General features: G+C 38.9%; 2 protein-coding genes across 2 annotated transcripts; one reads left to right on the forward strand and one right to left on the reverse strand.

The window, feature by feature from the left end:
- Positions 1 to 1,005: 1,005 nt before the first annotated feature.
- ilrun (inflammation and lipid regulator with UBA-like and NBR1-like domains) lies at positions 1,006 to 12,630 on the reverse strand. The gene is made up of 5 exons (XM_044024504.1): positions 12,274 to 12,630; positions 10,221 to 10,375; positions 9,900 to 10,097; positions 9,321 to 9,625; positions 1,006 to 4,849 (listed from the first exon to the last, which is right to left on the reverse strand). Exons 1-5 carry the CDS (start codon positions 12,429 to 12,431, stop codon positions 4,814 to 4,816), a joined length of 852 nt encoding a protein of 283 aa, XP_043880439.1. The 5' UTR covers positions 12,432 to 12,630; the 3' UTR covers positions 1,006 to 4,813.
- A 620-nt stretch (positions 12,631 to 13,250) lies between these two features.
- On the forward strand, positions 13,251 to 17,487 carry snrpc (small nuclear ribonucleoprotein polypeptide C). The gene is made up of 6 exons (XM_044023030.1): positions 13,251 to 13,307; positions 15,187 to 15,229; positions 15,336 to 15,444; positions 16,053 to 16,112; positions 16,495 to 16,599; positions 17,093 to 17,487. The coding sequence occupies exons 1-6, from the start codon at positions 13,300 to 13,302 to the stop codon at positions 17,212 to 17,214; spliced, it is 447 nt and encodes a 148-aa protein (XP_043878965.1). The 5' UTR covers positions 13,251 to 13,299; the 3' UTR covers positions 17,215 to 17,487.
- Positions 17,488 to 21,303: the final 3,816 nt, after the last annotated feature.

A 21,303-nucleotide genomic window follows, 5' to 3' on the forward strand; every position in this document is an offset into this window, starting at 1 on the left:
AGTATTTATTTTCCTATAGACCTTAAAACAGAGTCACTTAAGGGAGTCACCCCCCTACTTCCTATTTGGTTTCAGAAGAAACCTGTAAGAATCAAGAATCAAGAAGTTTTTATTGTCATTATGAGGACAATATGAGGAAATTTTTGCAGAGACTCCCGGCTTGAGGTACACAATAAAATAGCAAAAATAACGAAAATAACGAAGGACTTGACATTTAAATAGACATGACGAAAGGCATTTAAATAAGACACAACAAGAGACTTAACACTTAATGAGACACAACAAAATGTAAGACCCAACAAAAAGACTCTGTAAGACTACTACTATCATTTTTTTTAAAATTACCGTCCATGGCAAATGACACTTTTTACACCAAGTGTCATTTGAGAAGATATTGAGCTCTCAAAGTAACATCATTATCGCCAACGTTAAAATACAGTGGTGTAAATAGGTCAGACTTTACACAGGAGGCAGATTTATGCCCAATTAGATCATTTGCTCTCTCATCATCCTCACATATGCTTCACACAGTGGAAAAATGGAGCAAGAATTATTTCTTTCACTTTCTACACATTCCGGTTAAAATTCCTACTACCACTGGTGGTGCACATACTATGGAAATAAATTTGCTTTGCTTTGCCTGAAAGACAACACGTGCTGAACTGAGTTGACATCTGAAGCCAAGCTCTTGTAATCAAAGAACACTGTTGTTAGAAAAACTTTTTACTGCCTGAAGGCGTTTTCAGTGGTACAATAGCAAAACCGGTTAAATGATTTACCTGTAGATGGCACTCTCAACAGGTCTTTACCTGCTCACATGAATTACTGCTGTTCTCCCCCAACAGGTGGTACAGGTTTGATTGTAACAGCCAATATGAAACTGCTGACATTGCAGCTTTAGTTTGATTTTATTAAAACTAAAGGATGGGATACTTTTAGGCTTGAGGGTAGAGGACATAAATTGCATTGGAGCAACACGGGCAGTACTAACAAAATACAACTTAGTCATTGATTCAGTGTTAATTTAATCATACAAATGCTTATTATAGATACAGAGGGAAAAGCTTTATTTTGACAAATATCTCTTCATGTAAATGTGCTATTTCAGGAGGATGTAAACTTTCATCTCATCTACTCACAATGCCACCCGTCAAGTCCATACATAGTCACAAACTAAAACATGTATATGAATCCAGCAATATTCCTCACCATCTTATGCTTTCTTTCTCTCTCTCATACACAGACACACAATGCAAACAAGCGAGAGCACAAGAAAAATAGCACACACACACACACACACACGCACACGCACACACGAAAAACTTCATGACTAAAAGAGGCAACACAGAACAGTGTATACTGTTTGGGAGGAGAACTCAGCTGACTCAGTGCAAACACAAACAGATGCGACACAGAATGCTGGTGAATTTCACTGGTGTACACACAGGGTCATGGAGGAAATGAACTTTGGATAAAATGACTAACAAAGATTTGAGCAATTTCAACAAGGAGAACGTTCCTTAAATAATAAAAAAAAAACTTTTTAATGAAACTCCCTTTGAGCAAAAAAAATTAACACTATTACAGAATTCCATCAACAACCTTTCCCATTTTATTTATAAGCCAAAAATATGATGAAAGTGAAGATGATGATAGTTTGACAATCAACCATAATGCAAAGCTGGTGTGACAGAAGATGAACTCCTCTGCAGATATGTGATACTTAAATAAACGAGCCAATCTATTTTAGAACAAGTCTTAAAAACTTTTGAAACTAAATTTAAATCTGTGAAGAACATTTTAGGCAGATAAGAATACCAAACAAACCACTGAAACTTTTAGGAGTCCACCCCAAAACATTTTTTGTCTCCGTCTTTCCTGATTAGCAGCGGACAGCTTTGTGCAAATAGCATTAATTTTCATATTTAAATCGACTTAATACAATCAAAACTACAACTTCTCTTGACCATGTATTCAAAGTGATGCTTATGGATGGTTTACCTCTCATGTCTCTACTGATCTGACCGATAGAAGGGGAGCCACGTTCAGTTCATCTCTGTGCTACTGGTGTCACTAGGTCTGTCAGTTCTTAACGGTTCTCAGACTCGACCGGTTTTACCATTCATGTGCACATTCGTACTGCACATTAATTGTATTTGCAGCTGTTTTTGCAGCTGTTTTTTCCTATCACAGCAATTTGGGGTTAAATGTACTCCACAGGGACACATCAGCCTGTAGCCTAGAGGAGCCAGGGATCAAATCTCTGACCTTTCGGTTGGAAGACAACCCAGGCACAGCTGCCCATTATATACAGAGAAGTACAGTAAGAGGTGAAGGACCATCATCTCTCACCTCCACTGGTGACCTTTCACATGGATTTAATAAACAGTTACATGCAGCCTCAGGTGAATCCAACTACAAAAAGCACTAGGTATGGTAACAAACGCAGTCTTGACAACCTCACAGAGAGGAAAAAAAACCTGGTTCTTCACACTGGTCAGTCAGAGCTGAAGAGGCATCTAGGCTGAGAGGTGAAAGTGCAAGTATCTACAACCAAGTCCAGGAGCCTTGCTCTCAACTTTACTTGAGACAACCACGGCCCGGATCACAAACATTTAATCTCAGACAAGTTGGTCATTTGATTTTTTAGCACCACCTGCTGGTTGTAAATGTGTGAGTCTGCAATGCACAATGTGACAACAAACTTAGGGCAAAAAGTGAGTCCAACAATACATTAAAAAAGGTACACACCCAGTAACGTTCTTTCAATATTAATGTTTGTGAACAGGCCAGTCGTCCTTTGTCCAAGTAGTATACACCATCTTTATGTGTTTAAATCCAGCAACATACACAAACACACACACACACCTATACAGCACACATAACATAGACAGGGACTCAGAACCTCCAGTCAACCTAGATGAGTCAGATGGCTTTTTCAACACTTCCTCACCAGTTATCAGTCCACTCCATCTACATCACACGTTACCAGTTCAAACTCAACTCACTTGGATCCTTTTACAGTTTAGCATCTATTTAAAGAAACAAAAAAAGTAAAAGAAAAAAAAACACCCTTAAAAAAACCAAAAGAACAAACACATACACACGTCATCCCATGCAGCCTGAGTCAAGCACCAGCAGACGGTGTCATTTCATGACAGCATAGATTAGTGTCTTGGTTCTCTGGAATTCATCTTTGGAAAAGATATGGTTCCTATAATATAATAATAATAACACTAATAATAATAATAATAACAATAATAATATGGTTCAAATTTTGCGATTAAGGGTTTTGGGAATGTGTCCGTTAAATTTGTAAAAATGGCATGTATCGGATTATAGGCTGAACTCTGAGGCTGAGACTTCATTCATATTTAGTACCATTAAAAATGAGGATTGTAAAATACTGGAACTACTGTTGATTTCTGAATTTGAAAGCATTTTTTTTTCAACCAAATGGCAAATACAAAAATGTTGGGGTGAGAAATGCTGAAGTATAATGTAAAACCCCAGGCAGCAATCACGGTTCAAAAACTCTAAACGTTTTAGTCTTAAAGGAGGAACATCAGTTACATCAGTTGCTTCTGCGCAATACATATAATACAGATTCAGATATTGGTGGCAACTTCTATCTCTCGCATAAATTACATTAATCTCAACCACAAAGACTTTTAAAAGTAAAACATTTGACCTCAAAGAATGTTGCTAGGGCAGTTTCTCTTTTAAACACTTTTATCATGTTTTTGTTGTTTGAACCTTTGTCAAAATTGGCCTAAAACCAAAACCTGTAAAAGTGAATCACATTAAAGGACATGAAAGCGTCAAAGAAAAATTCCAGCAACAAAATCTCCAGACACTTCAATGCGACAGACCTGTAACTGCTGGTCATATTTGGGTCACACTCGCTGCTCACGTCAGCATTTAATTAATAATCACAATTAATATTGAGCTCTGACTCTTCCCACTTGGCACTTGATAATAATGAAGTGTATGAAAACAGATGTGACTCATGTCTCATACCAGCCAGTTTTTGAGGCAATCAAACCCAACATTTAATAATTATATTGGCATATGATAAACCTTCAAATAGCCAAATCATCCATCTTTAGTTCTCCAATGATGTGAACGCTTTCAAAACATACATAGTGTATAGGAATGCGTCAAAAGCACATCAATTTACCCAAGATGTGGAACAATTCTGCAACCTCTAACTGTTAGAAATCACCGCTATTCACCAGAAACGTGTGTGTGTGAAACTTGTGTAAGGCTGTCATCTAGAGGTTTTTGGAAAAACTCCGCACAAATCAAATAAAAACCACTTTGTGTGGTGAATAACAGATCACACTTCACCCCCACCCCCACACACACGACATTCAGTGCATCCCACAAAGGCCTCAAAATCATCCATGATCATGGTTACGTTCGAAAGCCTGACAAATTCAGTTACCCATGTGAAAACCAACTTCTACGTAGATATTGATGTTAAGGGTTGATTATCACTTTTTTCAGCTGTGTTGTCTGATGTAAATAGAACAGTCGTGTGCATCTATTTGAAAGGGTTTAGAGCACTAGATGAATGAGGCATTCACACATGCGAGTCCAGATGTTGATGTCAGATGGGATGTTTCACTGTAGCAGATGTATTCCATCATCTCGCTCTCATTTGTGTTTCTGTGGAAAGGGCCATGTTCTGAGGAGAGTGTTGTCATGACTCAATATAAAACAACTGTCCACCCCCCACCTCCTTTACATTAAAGATTCCCAGGGTGTTGATCTCATCATCCACCATGGGGAGGGGGGTCTTTCTGTCATTCTAGCTCTGGTCAAATGGATAGGGTCCATGAATGCCCTGCAAAAGAAATATAGAGAACAGATATTGGTACATATCTTGTGGAAAGATTCTGTGAGGTGTGTGCTGCAATTACCATCAGTTTCTAGACAGGAGCAGAACCTACTGTACCTGCTAACACATTTCAATCAATGAGATTTATGTCCTGACTAGAGCTGAAACAATTTATCGATGAATCGATTATTAATCGATTACTAACTTAATCTACAACTATTTTGATAACCGATTAATCGATTCAAAGCTTTTTTCATGATTAAAACAAGATTTCTGATAGTTTAAGCTTCTTAAATGTGAGCATTTTCTTAATTTCTTTGCTCTGGATAACAAAGAAATCATTAAAAGTTAATCATTTTGGTTTGTGGACAAAAAAAGACATTTGAGAACATTTCCAGGTTTGACGAACACCGATCAACATTTTTTTAAGGTTTTCTGATATTTTATGGACCAAACAATTAATCGAGAATATAATCGACAGATTAATGAATTATGAAAATAATCTATAGTTGCTGACTGGCTAAGGAAGCCACCATATGATTTTCAACAGACCATTTCAACCACCATGGTTGTAAACTACTGTATAATTCATTAATTGGATGGCCACACCTAAAAGATAATAAGAGTTGTTTACACTGACAGGGAGCTGCAGTAATAATCATTCACCTCAAACAAGAGTCTATACAGCTGAACAGTAGGAAGAGTCAGACGGTGGTCACAGTATAGTTGTCTCTGATATTGATTAGATGATCAGTAAATACTGCCACACAGTATCATTTGATTAAAATGATTATTACACATCAGATACTGATAAATGAAGAAGAAACTGGAAAATAAATTGAAACATTTGACATATTCTGACATTATAGAGTCACATGTTTTTCAATCTCAAAACAACAGTCAGGTTCCCATATTGACAATCAAACAGGTTTTGCAACTTTAAATTGTTCTTCCAATTCATAATGACTATTAAAACGATTAAAACGGTTTACCTATAGTGCTACACAGCCAAACATAGTGTGCGACTACATTCGTGCTAATCATGGAAAATTGTGCCCCGTTTTCTAGGCTGTTTTATGTCATGATGTTTCAGATGTTGGTTTTGTGTGTGTATGTATGTATGTATATGTATATATATATATATATATATATATTGGATTGGGAGGACAATGTAAGGAAGTCGCCTCATAATGTAGGAGATAATTATTTTTAAAAAAAAACAGACAGTTGAAAGAATGAATAAAATGAAATAAGGAGTTAATAAAAGTAAAAATATAACCTGGTTGTAACTACATAACGATATCAACACCAACTCATACCACTAACAACAAGTGATCATAATTAGCTGTAGTTTAACCTGCAGCTGCTGATGTCACTGTGAAAGTTTTTACTTTTCTGGTTCCTGATAGCCTTCTGAAAGTTTATTTTCAATTAAATCAGACAGCGATGGTGGCTTCTCACCATTTAAGGCTTTCAGCCAGACAAGTGAAACATTTCCTTGTTCCTCAGAGCAGGAAAAATTTTGTAAGATGGGAAAATCCACATTCCTTTTTTGCAGCAGATGATCAAAACATTCCCCTTCCATTCGCCTTCCACTTAACCCAACATAACAACTCCTGACTGTACCAGTGGTTGCGTTTGACTTTTAAAGGGGACATATTTTACCCTATTTCCCCCATTAAAATAGTTCCCTGGTGTCCTAATGAACATGTCAGTGACATGCTTTGGTCAAAATACCATAAGGATGAAGAATCATAGTAGTTCAATAACCCTGCTAAACCCGCCCCTTTCAGAACGCTCGGTTTTCGTGCAAGGTCCCTTTATATGCAAATGAGACACAGGCAAACACACTGTGCTCCGGAGACCTCACCACCGCTGACCAGCTCCGGTGCTCCGGCGAGCTGGCGATCAGCGGTGGCGATCACCGTGTAACGCGCCACCGCTGATCGCCAGTGGCGCGCTGAATAAACTGTATGTTGCTGTATCAGACCGGAGACTGTGCTCCGGAGACCTCACCACCGCTGACCAGCTCCGGTGCTCCGGCGAGCTGGCGATCACCGTGTAACGCGCCACCGCTGATCGCCAGCGGCGCGCTGAATAAACTGTATGTTGCTGTATCAGACCGGAGACTGTGCTCCGGAGACCTCACCACCGCTGACCACCTCCGGTGCTCCGGCGAGCTGGCGATCACTGTGTAACGCGCCACCGCTGTATCAGACAGTCTCCGGTCTGATACAGCAACATACAGTTTATTCAGCGCGCCGCTGGCGATCAGCGGTGGCGATCAGCTGATCGCCAGCGGCAGTTTAGGCTATCGGTGACACAGAGAGTGCAGCACCGCTGATCGTCAGCGGCGAGCTGCATAAACAGCTGCTTTATGTGATTGTATCAGACTGAATCTGTGCTCCGGTCATGAAGGACGTACTGAACAAATATGTTTAATTAGGACGTGTCAGAATGGTCAGTTATGAGCTCTATGTGATCTTTTCTTAACAATTTGTGTGTTTATACGTCGGTGAAATACGTCCCCTGACTAAATAAGGCAACCGCTGGCCGCAGTCTGATGTGAAGTGGTGCGAACACACGAACACACACGTTTGCTGACTTTGTCCGGCACATTAGCTTCATATATAAAATCCTCTGTAAAACACTGTGCTCCACTGTGCAGCCACCAACAGCACACTTGTCCCGCCGCGTTGACATAATACCGCTCTTCCGCCCTCGCCTGCACTCTCGCAGGGACAAGGTGGAGCTAAGGTGGAGCTTGCGAAGTAAACGTACTGGTGGGGCGGTAACATTCGCGGTGAAATGCGCATGCTGACGTCATAAGCGCAGGGAATTCAACATCGAGCGTTTTATCGCCTATACTTACACTAAGCGGAACCACGAAAACATGACTGAGTATTGTTTTTCCACACTTTGGCGACTGGTAGGGCCCCCAGAGTCCCAAATATCAGTATTAAAATGGTTAAAAAGTTGATTTTGCATAATATGTCCACTTTAAGTTGTAAGGATTTGTAAAGATTCCGTCATAGTCACAAAGTCTATCGATTGTATTACTTTTTTCAAGAACAACCCGGCCACGATGATATTTATAGGGCTTTTTGTTTTCAGGCACAGAATTTTATTCAATGCTTAATTTTTTCCACCATGACAGCAGAGGGAGGCCACTAAAACGTTGCAGTGCGATGTCCCTGCAAATATGAACGATGCAAAAAAATTGGTAGGCTGACTTTCTGTATGAAGGGACTTAAACTTGGTGCTCGCTTCAAAGTAAAACGCATCAAGGGAGCGAGAGATGGGGACTGTTGCAGAGGTGATTGTCATTAGGTTCCATTTAAATGTTGTTCTGAAGGATGAAACCGCACTGTGCTGCCACACTTCAGACTAGTCAGGGAACATTTCTCTGAGGGAAGTGATTGCAAGTCAGAAAGACTCTGAATATGGGATTTCACGATCTTGCAAGCAACCGCTTCATCGGGAGGAAAGCCTTCTTTTAATAGCTCTTCAATGCGCTGTCAGCACCCAGAGAGCGAGAGGCATTGAGTGCGTTGTCAAGGTCGGAGATGATGCCCAAATACTTTAAAGGGAATCTTTTTTTGATACATGGTACAAAATTGAGAAGGCCTGCATGAGAGGCCGGTCTATTACAGGTCAGTAGTGCCGTGCCAACAGGATCATATTTAATTATACAGGATTATGGCTGCTGGTGCTACTGTTACAGGTGGTCTACAAGTGGTTAGTGATGGTGTTGAGTGTGAATTATTTGTAGTTACTGTAGATCGCCCTCAGTGTTCAATCTGTCAAAATGACAGATTGCCTTTAGATTTAGATCCATCGTGGTAGAAAAAAATCTGTCAACGATGGAGAATTCTCAGTCAACACGACCGCAGGATTGCACATACAATACACGTTTTTCTGGAAGTCATGTTGTCTTTCAAAGTTGCAGCCCTGCCTGCTGCGTAAATCTACCCAACTACTGAGTGGAATTGTAAAACCACATTTCTTGCACAAAAATAATGGCAGAAGTCATCTTTCTTGTTATGCTGAAAATAAGGTCAATAACTTTTAACCATTAGAAAAAGAAATCATGCGACAGTCAGTGTTTATACTGTGGTGGTAAAAAATAAACATATGGATATTGGTTGGTGTAAAATACTGAGAAACTACCAAAGATCAGAGGATGTCAGCTGTAAAGGTGGTCTCTAATGTGTCCTGAGGACGGATCACATCCATGCAACTCAGGTACTTGGCCACATGTATCCTCAAACCAATTCCAAATGTGCTTTTTGTGATCAGACCTGAGGATGCATTCAGGACAGACTGGGAACATTCGGGTGTACAGAACCCATGCAAACGCCACACAGAAAGATCCATAAGATGTACCACAGCAGCAAAGTATGTCTGGCAGGAGGCCGGGTAATATAAAGAGAGTGGTTTTGTGGAATAGAAAATCTTAAATAGTACGCATACATACCTGACCATAAGTCACAACAGAAAGATTGGTTTGGAGTCCATTTGAGGCCCTATTTACAGCATTATGAGACAGTCCATTTTCATCTTGCTGGATTGGCTCTTGTGTACGTTCCCAGGCACCACCTGGCTCTCTGAAGCTGTTGTCAGTGGCATCATGCTTGTTCTTCTGCGGCGAAGCGAAGGGGTTGAAGTCTCCTTGCACGTTGCGTTGGGGTTGAGTGTTGAATTCTGTCTCGAAGGACGACAGCTGTTGGGTCACGCCGAGAAGACCGCCAACTTCTACACTAAGAATCACCCAGATTACATCTGCGAAGACGAGAACATACACAAACATGGACTGACTATATGACTGACACAAGAAACAGACATGCACATTTCTTTCTTTCTGTTGTTATACATGATAAACTGCATGTTTTTAGTTTTATGTCAAAAAATAAATATAAGGATTTGACATTAGCCTCAGAAGAAGTTTGATAAGCATGAGGAGAAAACAGATTCACATAATAAAAGAACAAGAAAAATATAAAAGTACTTATAATACAAATAATATTAAAAATTTAACACATTGGTGATTTCCTACCTCCATAGAATAACCCAGTGGCTGTACACATCCTCCACTGACCCTGGTACATGCCAGGATTTGTGGGACTTCGCATCTGTACACTAACATCTGATATTTCCTGTGGGTCTAGGGACTTCACCATAACTGTATTTACATGCCCAAATTGATCACCACCAATGTATTTAAGACAAACCCCAGGTGGCCACGCCTCTGCACCTGTGACATAGAAAAGTGGGTTCAACAACAAAACCATGTCATGTGCTTATTAAATTACACAAAATTAGAAACAATACTAATTGTTCTAAAAGCTGAAGGCCTGGCATGTGACATGTTTCATACCCGTGTTCTGTATCCTCCAAGTCTTTGTGAATGGTGTATCTGGAGGGACAGACTCTCCTTCCCCAATTGTCACATCTTCAACAAAAGACATGGACGGTGTATTGACAATGGGACTTTCAAAGTCATAATATGCACCAATAGCAGCCTGAAGGTTCCTGTTAGAAGAGAAAAGGGGAAAATTTGATTTGACATCAGTATTTCACATTAACTGTGGCCATGTGATTCTTAATTTGAATGCTTTACGAACCAGTCAGAGGTCTCTACGCTGGTGTCCCCAACTAACATAGCTTTTCTGATCAGCTTCTTCACACACTATGAGCAATATTTATTATATAATTGTATTATATTCTGTGACTCTCCTTACAAACAATCTATCAAATGCAAAAACAGTTTTTTAGTTAGTGAACAGTGGAGTGAACGTCTACCCAAAACCAAGGACTTGTGAGTTGACCTGGGACTAAGTTTAGGACACAGACACTACATCATACAGCAAAGTCAAAATGTTTACATAGGGGATTTCACCAATCTCATTGTACTTCCTGAAGTTGGTGGACTCACAGGAACCAACTTAAAAAGAACAGACACAAATGGTGAAACTAAGGCCATTATATTCTAACTTACATGACATTTTTTTGTAAATCAGTTGAATGCTATTCTAAATGGCCACAGTCCAGGTAACACACTCTTTAGGTCAGTTTCCCCCTAACGACATTTAAAGTGCTACACTCAACCACACACTAAGGTGACAGAAGGGAGTACATGAAAATACATAAATAAATTCTGATTCTACAATTTCCTGACACGAGAGATATTGCACTAAACCCTTCTTAACTGGTAAAGATCTGTGTCTGTCTATGTCCAGAGCCTCGGGAGACGTTATATAACTGCCAAACACTGAGAAACACTGAAAACTGATTTGGCAGGACATTTTGTCAACTAAAAATAACAATTTACAGTGTATATATGAATATCTTTATATCTGAGATAAATGCTGATTCAGAGCTGGAGGAGAGGGTTGATTCAGTTGCAGCTTTGTAACAGACATATTAATAACAGAATTTCTGATGATTTCAAACAGGCTGTACACTTAGAGGTGTAATGCTGCCCTCCGTAGTAAGAAGGTCTCTATCACAGTTCTTTAGCCCACCTGTCTCATCCTCTTCATTACAGTTCAAGCTTTTTACACACAGTTCAAAGTTCCTCAATGCAGCTCAAAGTTCTCCACCCAACTCCTCAGCCAAACTTCTCCTCCAGTCTCATCCTCCACTATGAACAACATATCCATAAATTACATAGATATTTAATCATCATTACAGCATTTGTTAACTAACTGTGCCCATTTCTGAGGTGTTTTGATCCTGTACACCAGAGTCAAAGATTATATTTAAATGAATTCTGGCACAGGAATAAATCACAGCTCTACAATTAAATAACCTCACATCGATAGAGGTCACCTCCCACCTGATGATGTCATCTTTCCTGTATGACGACTTCACGATCCAAACCGAAACTTGAATATTTGGGTGGATTTCTCCCTTCTAAAAGAGATGTAATCCAACCCCCTCCTCCCCCGGGTATTGATCAATTACGATATTGGTTTCAGTTGATCAGGGACACTAAGCCCACTTGTTGTCAGCTGATGATAGCCGTTGATCACGACTGGTTACGTCATCAGACTAACGTGAGCGTCGTCTCCAGATAGACATAGCACGGCTTTTAACATTATTATGTAACATGGTTGACAATATACGCTGAGAACTCCATGCGCTTTTATTAGCTGGCTGGCATCGTTAGCTAGCTTGTTCTTTGCTTTTCCGACCACTTCACCAGAACGTCAACTCACGATCCGGACAAACTTTAACGTTTCACTTCCGTTTGCCCCTGAACCACTTGCTGGGAGTTAGCTGCCATTCCCCATGTCCTATCTGGACAACACAAACTAGTGAGCGTGCCTCCATTTTTTAGCGTGTTAACGTACCATAACGGGCTAATTCAACAGCTACACAAGAGCCACTGCTGTCCATCAACAGGGCCCTCACATCCCCGCACTCACCAGTTTGTCATGTCCAGGAAAAAGGCGCAGCCAGCGGGGTTGAGCTGGAAGCCCAGCAGTCTCTGAAACTCCGAAATGAGGACGTCCTTGTCCGTGGTGCCCATGCAGCTGAACTTCTGCATGAGCTCCGCGTCCACGTCCATGTCTGTGCCCTCCATGGGCGGCGGGTGTCCCGCGGCGGAGACGGGATAGTGCGGGAGGGAGGGAGGGAGAGAGGGGGATCCTCTCTCAGTTGAGTTCGAGGCCTTGTCCAGACATAACAACCAGCTTAACAACAACAACCGTCAATGCGCATGGCACCACCAGGGGGACGATGTTTGACGTTGCAACCATTGCAACAGCCCGCGCTCCACCTTCGCCAATCACACAGTGGGCGTCGACGTCATCTGTTGCTATTTGCAGCCATCTTTTCATTGGGTTACCAATAAAGCCAAACTGCTTCTCTCCAGATCCGTATGAGATATGAATGAATTGAAATATTGGGTTCAACATTTTTATTAAATTATTTTTGAATTATGGCATTTTTATTGCCTATGAGAATAAAGGTTAAGGGACATATTTATGTTATGGCAGCCATTGTTTCCCTGCTTTGAGGGTCTGTGGCAATGAATAGTGACAATATTATGTTATATATATAATATTGTCACTGTATATATATATATATATATATATATACATATATATATATATATATATATATACACATACATACATACATACATACACACATATATATATGTGATGTGATTGTACACATGGACAAATGCAAAACATGACTTTGATCAGTTCCATTTGTGTTATTTCTTTATTCTGAAATAAACAAAACGTAAATAAAAAATATATATTTGTCAATGTATTGCTTGTACAATGTATTTAAAAGACACACAAACAACAAATAACTTTGGTTATTTGACATTTCCGGTTGCACAATTTGCAAGCGGAACAAATTCGTTTTGATGTAATATCCGGTAGGAACATTTATTTGTTGCACCGCAGTCGCGCTCTCAAAGAAGGCAGCCTCGAAACATGCCGAAGTAAGTCTGTACATTTTTGCATTGTTAGCGTTTATACGCGGACTTTCATCTTTTATATCATCACATATCAATAGTATTTCAGTATCTCAAGTAACAAAGGCGGGAGTTTGCACTTTAAAAGCTGACGAGACAGACGGGTTTGTTAAGAGCTTTGTTTGGGCTGTGTCTACGTGCTGGAGTTAACCTCGATTCATCATCTAAAGACCAGCCATAGTGAACTGATATTAAATTATTTTATCACTAAATTACGAACCTTCATCGAGTATTACTCACCAAACAAAACATCTGGAATGTCCTAAACAAAGTAACCGTAAGATGCATTTCATCGCATGTGTTGCAGTTTTCTCCTGTATCGCACGGTCGAACAAATCGACCTTCTAGGTGTTTTTTGTGAGAGTTGCAAAGATGATGAGATGAACCCAAGCACACGTGTTTAAAAAATCTTCCTCTAAATAATATTTAATGTGTGGACAAAATGGTAGAAACGGTTATATGTAACGAAATACAATTTAAAAACAAGGCAGTATATATCTTAAACGATACAAAAAAACAACACTACTGCTATATTCATTAAGCAAAATAAGTCATTGATAATTGTCCTTTTACGTACTATTTTGTTTGTTTCATGCTCAATTGTCTCTGCATCACACAGCTGCATGGTTTTCTTCACCAGAATATAGGAGCAATTCATCTCACGAGTCATCTCATTTATAAAACAAAATGTAAAATCTACATTAAAAGCTTCCAAATCAAATGAGCTGCAACATATTAAATCTCACTTCAAAAATACCGAATTCTAAGTGAGACTCCCTTTGCATGATTCTGAATTGAGCTGCAAAAAATAATTGAAAAAATAATCAACAGCTGTTTTTTTCTCAATTGAATTACTTAACAAGAACATTTTTAGTTGTATTGTCTCATACTGAGCATTCAATGTATGTTTACCACTCATAATTTAAATAGAATAGATAAATAGCTCAAGAATTTTGATAAAGATTCTGCATTTTTTGACATTTCATTAACAAAACACTTGAAGTTGATAATATAAATGGCAGGTTACTTGATTTTTAGGATCTGTATCACCACTAAAATCTCATGCTGCTTACAGGCAAACTAAGAAACAAACTGCAACTGACGATTATTTTCTCAATAGATTAATCTGTCAATTATTTTCTCGATTATTCGAGTACTTGTTTGGTCTGTAAAATATCATAAAACGTTAAATGTTCAGTGTTTGTCAAACCTGGAAATGATGATGTTCTCAAATGTATTGTTTTGTCCACAAAACAAAATTATTCAGTTAATGATTTCTTAGTTATCTGGAGCAAAGAAGCCAAAAAATATTCACATTTAAGAAGCTAACACAATCAGAAATCTTGTTAAAATAATGACAAAAGCTTCAATTCGATTATCAAAATAGTTGACAATATTCAATTAATTGTTTCAGCTCTATGCTGCTAAAAACAATCTCCAGTTATAAAATTACATCTAACTGTACATTTTTTCTGTCTTCAGACTGAAAGATGCTACTGTGGCTATGATTGCACACCTTCCAAGCAGCTGCAACACCATGATAAAATAAGTAGCCGGGAAAGACAGAAGATATAAATTTGGCATACTTGCAAATACAGTAGTAGTATTTTCACAGCTAATTTGTTGACAATTAAACCAAGAGTTCAAGTTTGTTTGTAAAAAATACCTTTTTAGACATATTTGGACATCTGAGTTGCCTCTGCAATGTTTGTCTTTCCTTTGTTTCGGTGACATTTGTTTCGCCTATCATGTTATTTAACCAAACCAAGTATATTGGTTTATAAAGTGTATGCATGCAAGCCATATTTGCAAACTATTTATTCTAACCCTTTTTAATATTTTGCAGGTTTTATTGTGATTACTGTGACACCTATCTTACACATGACTCGGTAAGTTGTATTTGTGTGCACAACTATTAATTATTGAAAAGCATTAAAGGGTCTCTTTGTTGCTATTTGCTCTGTTTAATATCCTCAAATGTGTTCCCCTTTCTAGCCATCGGTGAGGAAAACCCACTGCAGTGGCCGCAAACACAAAGAAAATGTCAAAGACTACTACCAGAAATGGATGGAGGAACAGGCTCAGAGTCTGATCGATAAAACAAGTAAGAAATCCATTGTCTCAATTATTATCATTATTATTGAATGAAACTAGAAGTAAAAGACGCTGTGTTAGCTGTTTATGCAGTATACGATACTTTTTAACTCAACCCAGAGACATCTATGTCCTCAAGGACTGCACAAGATCAAAATAGACATTTTATTGGAGGCAAAGCTCAGGTTTTTTTTCAGTCACACCTTTGGGATACTTTGCTCAAATGTGGAATTAAAATAGAAGTGACCTCTAGTGGTATATACATAAACTATAGTTTTATTTATTTGTGCAGTCAACTTTTCACACTCCTAATATGAGCACAGTTAGGTTAAGACAGTTAAGACAACTAGATGATTACTTATGCTGCTTTGTTTTGTATTTTTCATTAAGTGTCCTTAAACACCTAATGTTACAATGGACTGGAGCATTGCACAGCATTTCTTTTACTACATAGTGTAATCTTCAGTGATATCTCAAAGAAAGATCCCATGTGCACTTTCTCCTGTTGTGTTTTTCAGTATACAGAGCAGAAAACGGATAGTTTAAAGTCTGCATGCTGCAAGTGGATTAATTCACGTGGTTGTTTGTATGTTAATGTGTTGGCTTTTCTCCAAACAGCGGCTGCTTTTCAACAAGGAAAGATCCCTCCCACACCATTCCCTGGTGGTCCTCCTCCAGGTAACCAAGTCCACTGTCTTTCATTTTTCCAGTAATTTAATTTACTGCAACACAGAATAGCTTTATATACAGTATTTGATTCCTGTATTAACAAAGTTGTAAAAGCTTGAACAACCAATTTCACAGCAGGCTGTAAGCATTAATGACCAAATCCATCTCTGAGTGGGCATGTGCTAAGCTTAACACGGAGCTCCGTTACTGCCATTTGTTTTTCCAAACTTTAATTGTCTAATTTCTTCAGAAAGGTATGCTGATATGCTGGTTGTATTGTTTATTCATTAGTCACTACAACTAAATTGTTTTTTAAAATCCATTACAACATAATTTATGATGATGCATGTTAATTAAATACATACACTAACCTCTGATGCGTACAATACAGGTGGTCCTCCTCGCCCAGGCATGCTACCAACACCCCCGATGGGAGGTCCTCCAATGATGCCCATGATGGGACCTCCACCACATGGGATGATGCCCGGTGGACCAGGTATGATGCAATTCATTAGATGCATTTCCACTGCAGGAACCTTTTCCCCTGAAGGACAAGATAAATCTCAGATTAAATTGTTTTAGTAAACAAAAGAAGAATTTATGTGAACACTGCCCACATACGAGTGAAAACAGACCCCAAAGCTAAAACAGTAAATATTGTTTCATGTGTCATAATGGTGGGCTGAGTTGCTTGGGGAAAATAAAGTGGTAGACAGTGAATGAATGAATGAATGATGCACTCTATTCAAGGTGAATGAGAAGAGTTTCAGTTGACACCTCCAGTATTTTGTTTTTGTCTGTTTTTGTTAACGCACGTTTGTAATATTCAAGTTATAAATAGGCCATTAGATTATAGAAGGTCAGTCAGGATGAGTACAAAACAAAACAAAAGTCAACATGTTCCTAATTTCTAAGGTTTCTAGTAATTATTCTAATAAGCACCCCATAACATTCAGTATCAGTAATGTTTCTATCACTGTTACTTTTAGGAGGCATGAGGCCACCGATGGGAGGACCCATGCAGATGATGCCAGGACCACCACACATGATGCGTCACCCTCGACCGATGATGATGCCAGTCAGACCAGGCATGATGCGCCCAGACAGATAAGAGCGAGTGACTTTCCATCAGTCTATGTTGCCATGAAGAAAACGCAGTCTAACAAGGACACTTGGTTTTGTCAATATGGCTTTTTATTCTCAAATGTCCAGTTTCTTCAGTTTCCACCCTGAAGTTTCTCAAGAAATTGTCCTTTTTTGTATGATTACTTTATTTTCTGCTTGATTTATGGTATTTATTACTATTTGCCTCATGAGAAAATAACTTCAGATGCACACCTTAAGGACTTGTTTAATTAAACACCCACCCCTGTGATAGAATCCAGACCAAAATATTTTTGCCTCAGTCTGACAAACTGCTCATCCCGCATAAAGAGTGGTTTAATTGTTTTTATGTGCGACCTATATTTTTACTTTGTTTTAGGTTTTGGTGTGTTTTTTTCATTTCATTGACAAATAAAATGGAAAATTCAAACCTTTTGATTCTGGATTGTTCTTCCTCCTTTTTAATGACAGACATTTTGAAATTGGAAAAGCAGCTGTGGATGAAGTTCTCAAAGACTTACTGTAAAACCTGAGAGACCTGCATATGTGACAACACACTACATTAGTGGTACCTGTTCAAAATATAAATATACAGCTTTAAGGTTAGCACTGCTTCTGAACAGTAGAAATGCTCTCAATTTGAACCAACACTGCCACGTGGGGTTTTCACTTTAAGTAGTTGTGACATGTTCTGTCTGCCTTAATGTGTGAATGCATTTGTCAAGTGGGTTTGCCCAGTGATAGTGATTTGCACTGACAGGACCCTTTAAGTATCACCATCCAGAGTAACGAGGGCGTCACAATCAGAAGTTGAAGGTCTTGTGTTTCTGGACATACGAGAGGGTTGACCCAGCCCTCATTGCTGTAATCAGTCTAGTGTGTGAAGAGTTACAGTTGTTACGTAAGATTCTGTGGCTGTTGATGAATCATTATCGTGACTAACATTTGTTTGTGTGTGTGTACAATGATTTGATACCTTCTTCCACCTGAATTGCACTGTTTCTTTAGGTGGAAGCACAAATGTCTGCCCATAGTTATGAAATTGTCTCAACAGATGGAGCTAGAGAGTCACACTGCTGCAATTTAGACCAAGACACTGGAATGATGTGTGATTTTTGTGGATCCATTGACTGTTGAAAATGTCTTTGTATACATTCTCATGCTCTCAGGGCATTTCTGAGGCTTTGTATTTCACACAAAAAAGAAACTCAATTGTTTGGCGGCAATAGCCTTATGCATCATGCTATGTTTGCAAATATACTTGTGGAATCCACAGTGATACAGTGCTGCATCAGATCATTTACAATGAAATTTCCTATAAACCTCTGCAATTCTGCAAGTGTAGCCCTGAAGGGAATAAAGAGGTGGGGTGTTTTGATAAGAGCCCAATTGAGGAAATACTGTAAGCTTGAATCAAACTTATGGGAAGAATATTTTTTTTTAATTAAATTAAAAAATTAAACTGAAAAAGCATACTTCAACAGTGAGTGAGTGACACCTGAAAGATTATTTATGCTTTTTGGCTGGGAGTTCAAAGTTCTGTTAACTTCTATCTCCAACTTGTAAATTAATGAAAAACTATATTTTATCGTTCTCTCATTGTTCTCTACAACCATGAACCTTTTTCCAACACAAAAACTTGTAACCATTAGAGAATTAGTTCATCACAGTAAATCAGTTTTTAATTTTTTCTGGGTGGGGGCGGGCATTTTACACAAAATGTATTTAATGGGATTATCATGGCAATATTTTTCAAACTTGAACAGATGAGAGCTGGTCTTAGCTGGTCTAAGAGGAACCGCTAACAAGATGCATTCAAAGGCCATGGTCAATTTCATCACTTGTGTAGTAGCTTCAAAAGGCATTCATGAAACCTCTGAAATTTCTGAAAACAGACATGCAGTCCATTAACTGAATGCTTTTATCAGTTATTTTTATCAAAAAAAGACCAACGGATCTTAATATAATCAAACAAATAACTATTGTGACTATAGTGACTATTCATCACTATTACCATGTAATTGAATGGATATAATTAAATTGTCACGTTGACATGTTCAGATCTTAAACTTATGGGTTCACTCAACTCATTACAGTAGAAAGCATTATTATGTCATTGTTTTGTCTCGTAAGGTTTTTGGTAAATTGAAAGAATCAAAATCAAATTATTATTCTGTGAGAGCACTTTTTTTTTTTAAACGTTCATTGTAACGAACATCTGAGAACTTGGCACAGATTATCTGTGGATTTAGTCTGTCTGTCTTTTTTGCCTCTTCATTTATTCCCAGACTGACACTGTGATGTTGAGTACATGGCTCTGTGGGGCCCATACACCATTATCTCGTCTCAGAAGAAGATCTTTAGGGTTGTTTCATGCTGCAGAATACATTTTGGACTGATCAGATGCGCCCTTGATGGTGCTGTATGATGGATAAGGATCTTAACGTCTTACTTTAAAGATGCAAACCAAGAGAAAGACTCAGTAAAGCTTTAGAGCTGAGGGGAGCAGCGCAGCAGTCTATAATTCTCTGAGCAAACCCTCTTAGTCATGTGATTTATTGTCAGTACAATGGTCCTAAATAGTCTCACTTTAAAGTCTTATTGAAGATTGCTTTTGATTTTATGCCTCTGCATTAGCCATAGCCATAGTGTTTTCAGGGTTTCCATTTGTCCAATTGTTGTAAATATGCTATCTGAAGATTGTCTCAAAGGAATCTGTTCAAATTTGGCACAAATGCCCCATTAGATTTTAAGATAAACTATTTACTTTTTGGTGCAACTGTGACATGAGCAACCTTTTTTTCCCCCTGTGAATTCATTATCCTAAAAACAAATTTGGCACAAAATGCTCACTTAAACTGCTTTCAGAACACAGCAGGAAAATTCCCGTGTCCCGTGTCCTGAATACTTAAGCCATGTGGTACCAATCACCTGGAGGTTCCACACATTCTCCTGCTGCTGTGAACATGTCCGATTAATCAAGGTGACCTCATACAGCATGTTTCTGGCTTCTTCAACATTTCGTTCCTTCATGTGCTGGTGGTCTGAAAAACACGAGTCTAAAAAAACATGTGTAGACTGAAACTGAACTGCATGGCTGGGTGGAAATTTTTAATGGGGCTCACTGCCTTGATATTCCTGTCATACAAGTGAACGCATTAATGTCCTGAATATCAACAGCGAGGGCTCAAAGGAGCTGCTCTCACCAAATAGCACTGCTCCCCCTCAGACTCATCAACAAGGCCCAGAAGGAGAGAGGCTTAAGGTGGACTGACTGCTGATTATGTTTATCCCAAAACACGCCTGACTGCGATTGACAACCAACCACATCCAGATTTACTCTCTCCAGTGCATCGCTCTGGACCCTGTGTTCATGATGATGCATTGTCTTGCTCTTGGCAATCTTAACACTCAATAGCTGCAGTTAAATGGAAAAAAAAGAAGAAGATAATCTCCTGAGTGACAAGTCCATCAAAGCCAATTGGTCCATAACTGTATAAAGACTGGGAGGATGTTGGTCGTAGGGAATGATAACACACGGCTGCTGGTTGTGCTGTTGATGGAAAAAATCAAAGAGAAACAAAGCAGTTTGTGAGGCAAAGATTTTGGTAGTTGTCTTTTTTCCAATACTCTCTCTCCATTTCCTCCTCTGTTCTATCTCAACTCCTCCTCCTCTCTCCAAGAGATGCACTGCTACACTACCCTGTAATTTAATCCATTTAGTCATGGCTCAAGATCAATATCCATTTTCCTTGGCCTCTGGGAGAGTCTCTTGAATCTGCTTGTTTCAAACTGTAAATGTGTTGACCAGTAGGGGTTCCCATGGGCCCACGGGCCAATACAGATGTAGTATAACACAGTATCTGAAAAAAACAAAGCAAAGCTTGCAGCTAATCTCCCACTAACACTAACTGTAGGTGTTTTTTTGAGATCTTGATATGCATTTTCACATTTTAACAAAATGTCTTCAGCTTCACTTAACATCTATGGTGGCCTTTCTTGTAGAACATAAATGGATTATTCTCCTCTTGAACGCCTGCATGGTTAGCAAATGAATGACATCAAATCTGCTTTAATCAAGGCTAATTTGATTAGT

This window comes from Solea senegalensis, linkage group LG4 (assembly GCF_019176455.1).
Source record: "Solea senegalensis isolate Sse05_10M linkage group LG4, IFAPA_SoseM_1, whole genome shotgun sequence".
Taxonomy (NCBI): domain Eukaryota; kingdom Metazoa; phylum Chordata; class Actinopteri; order Pleuronectiformes; family Soleidae; genus Solea; species Solea senegalensis.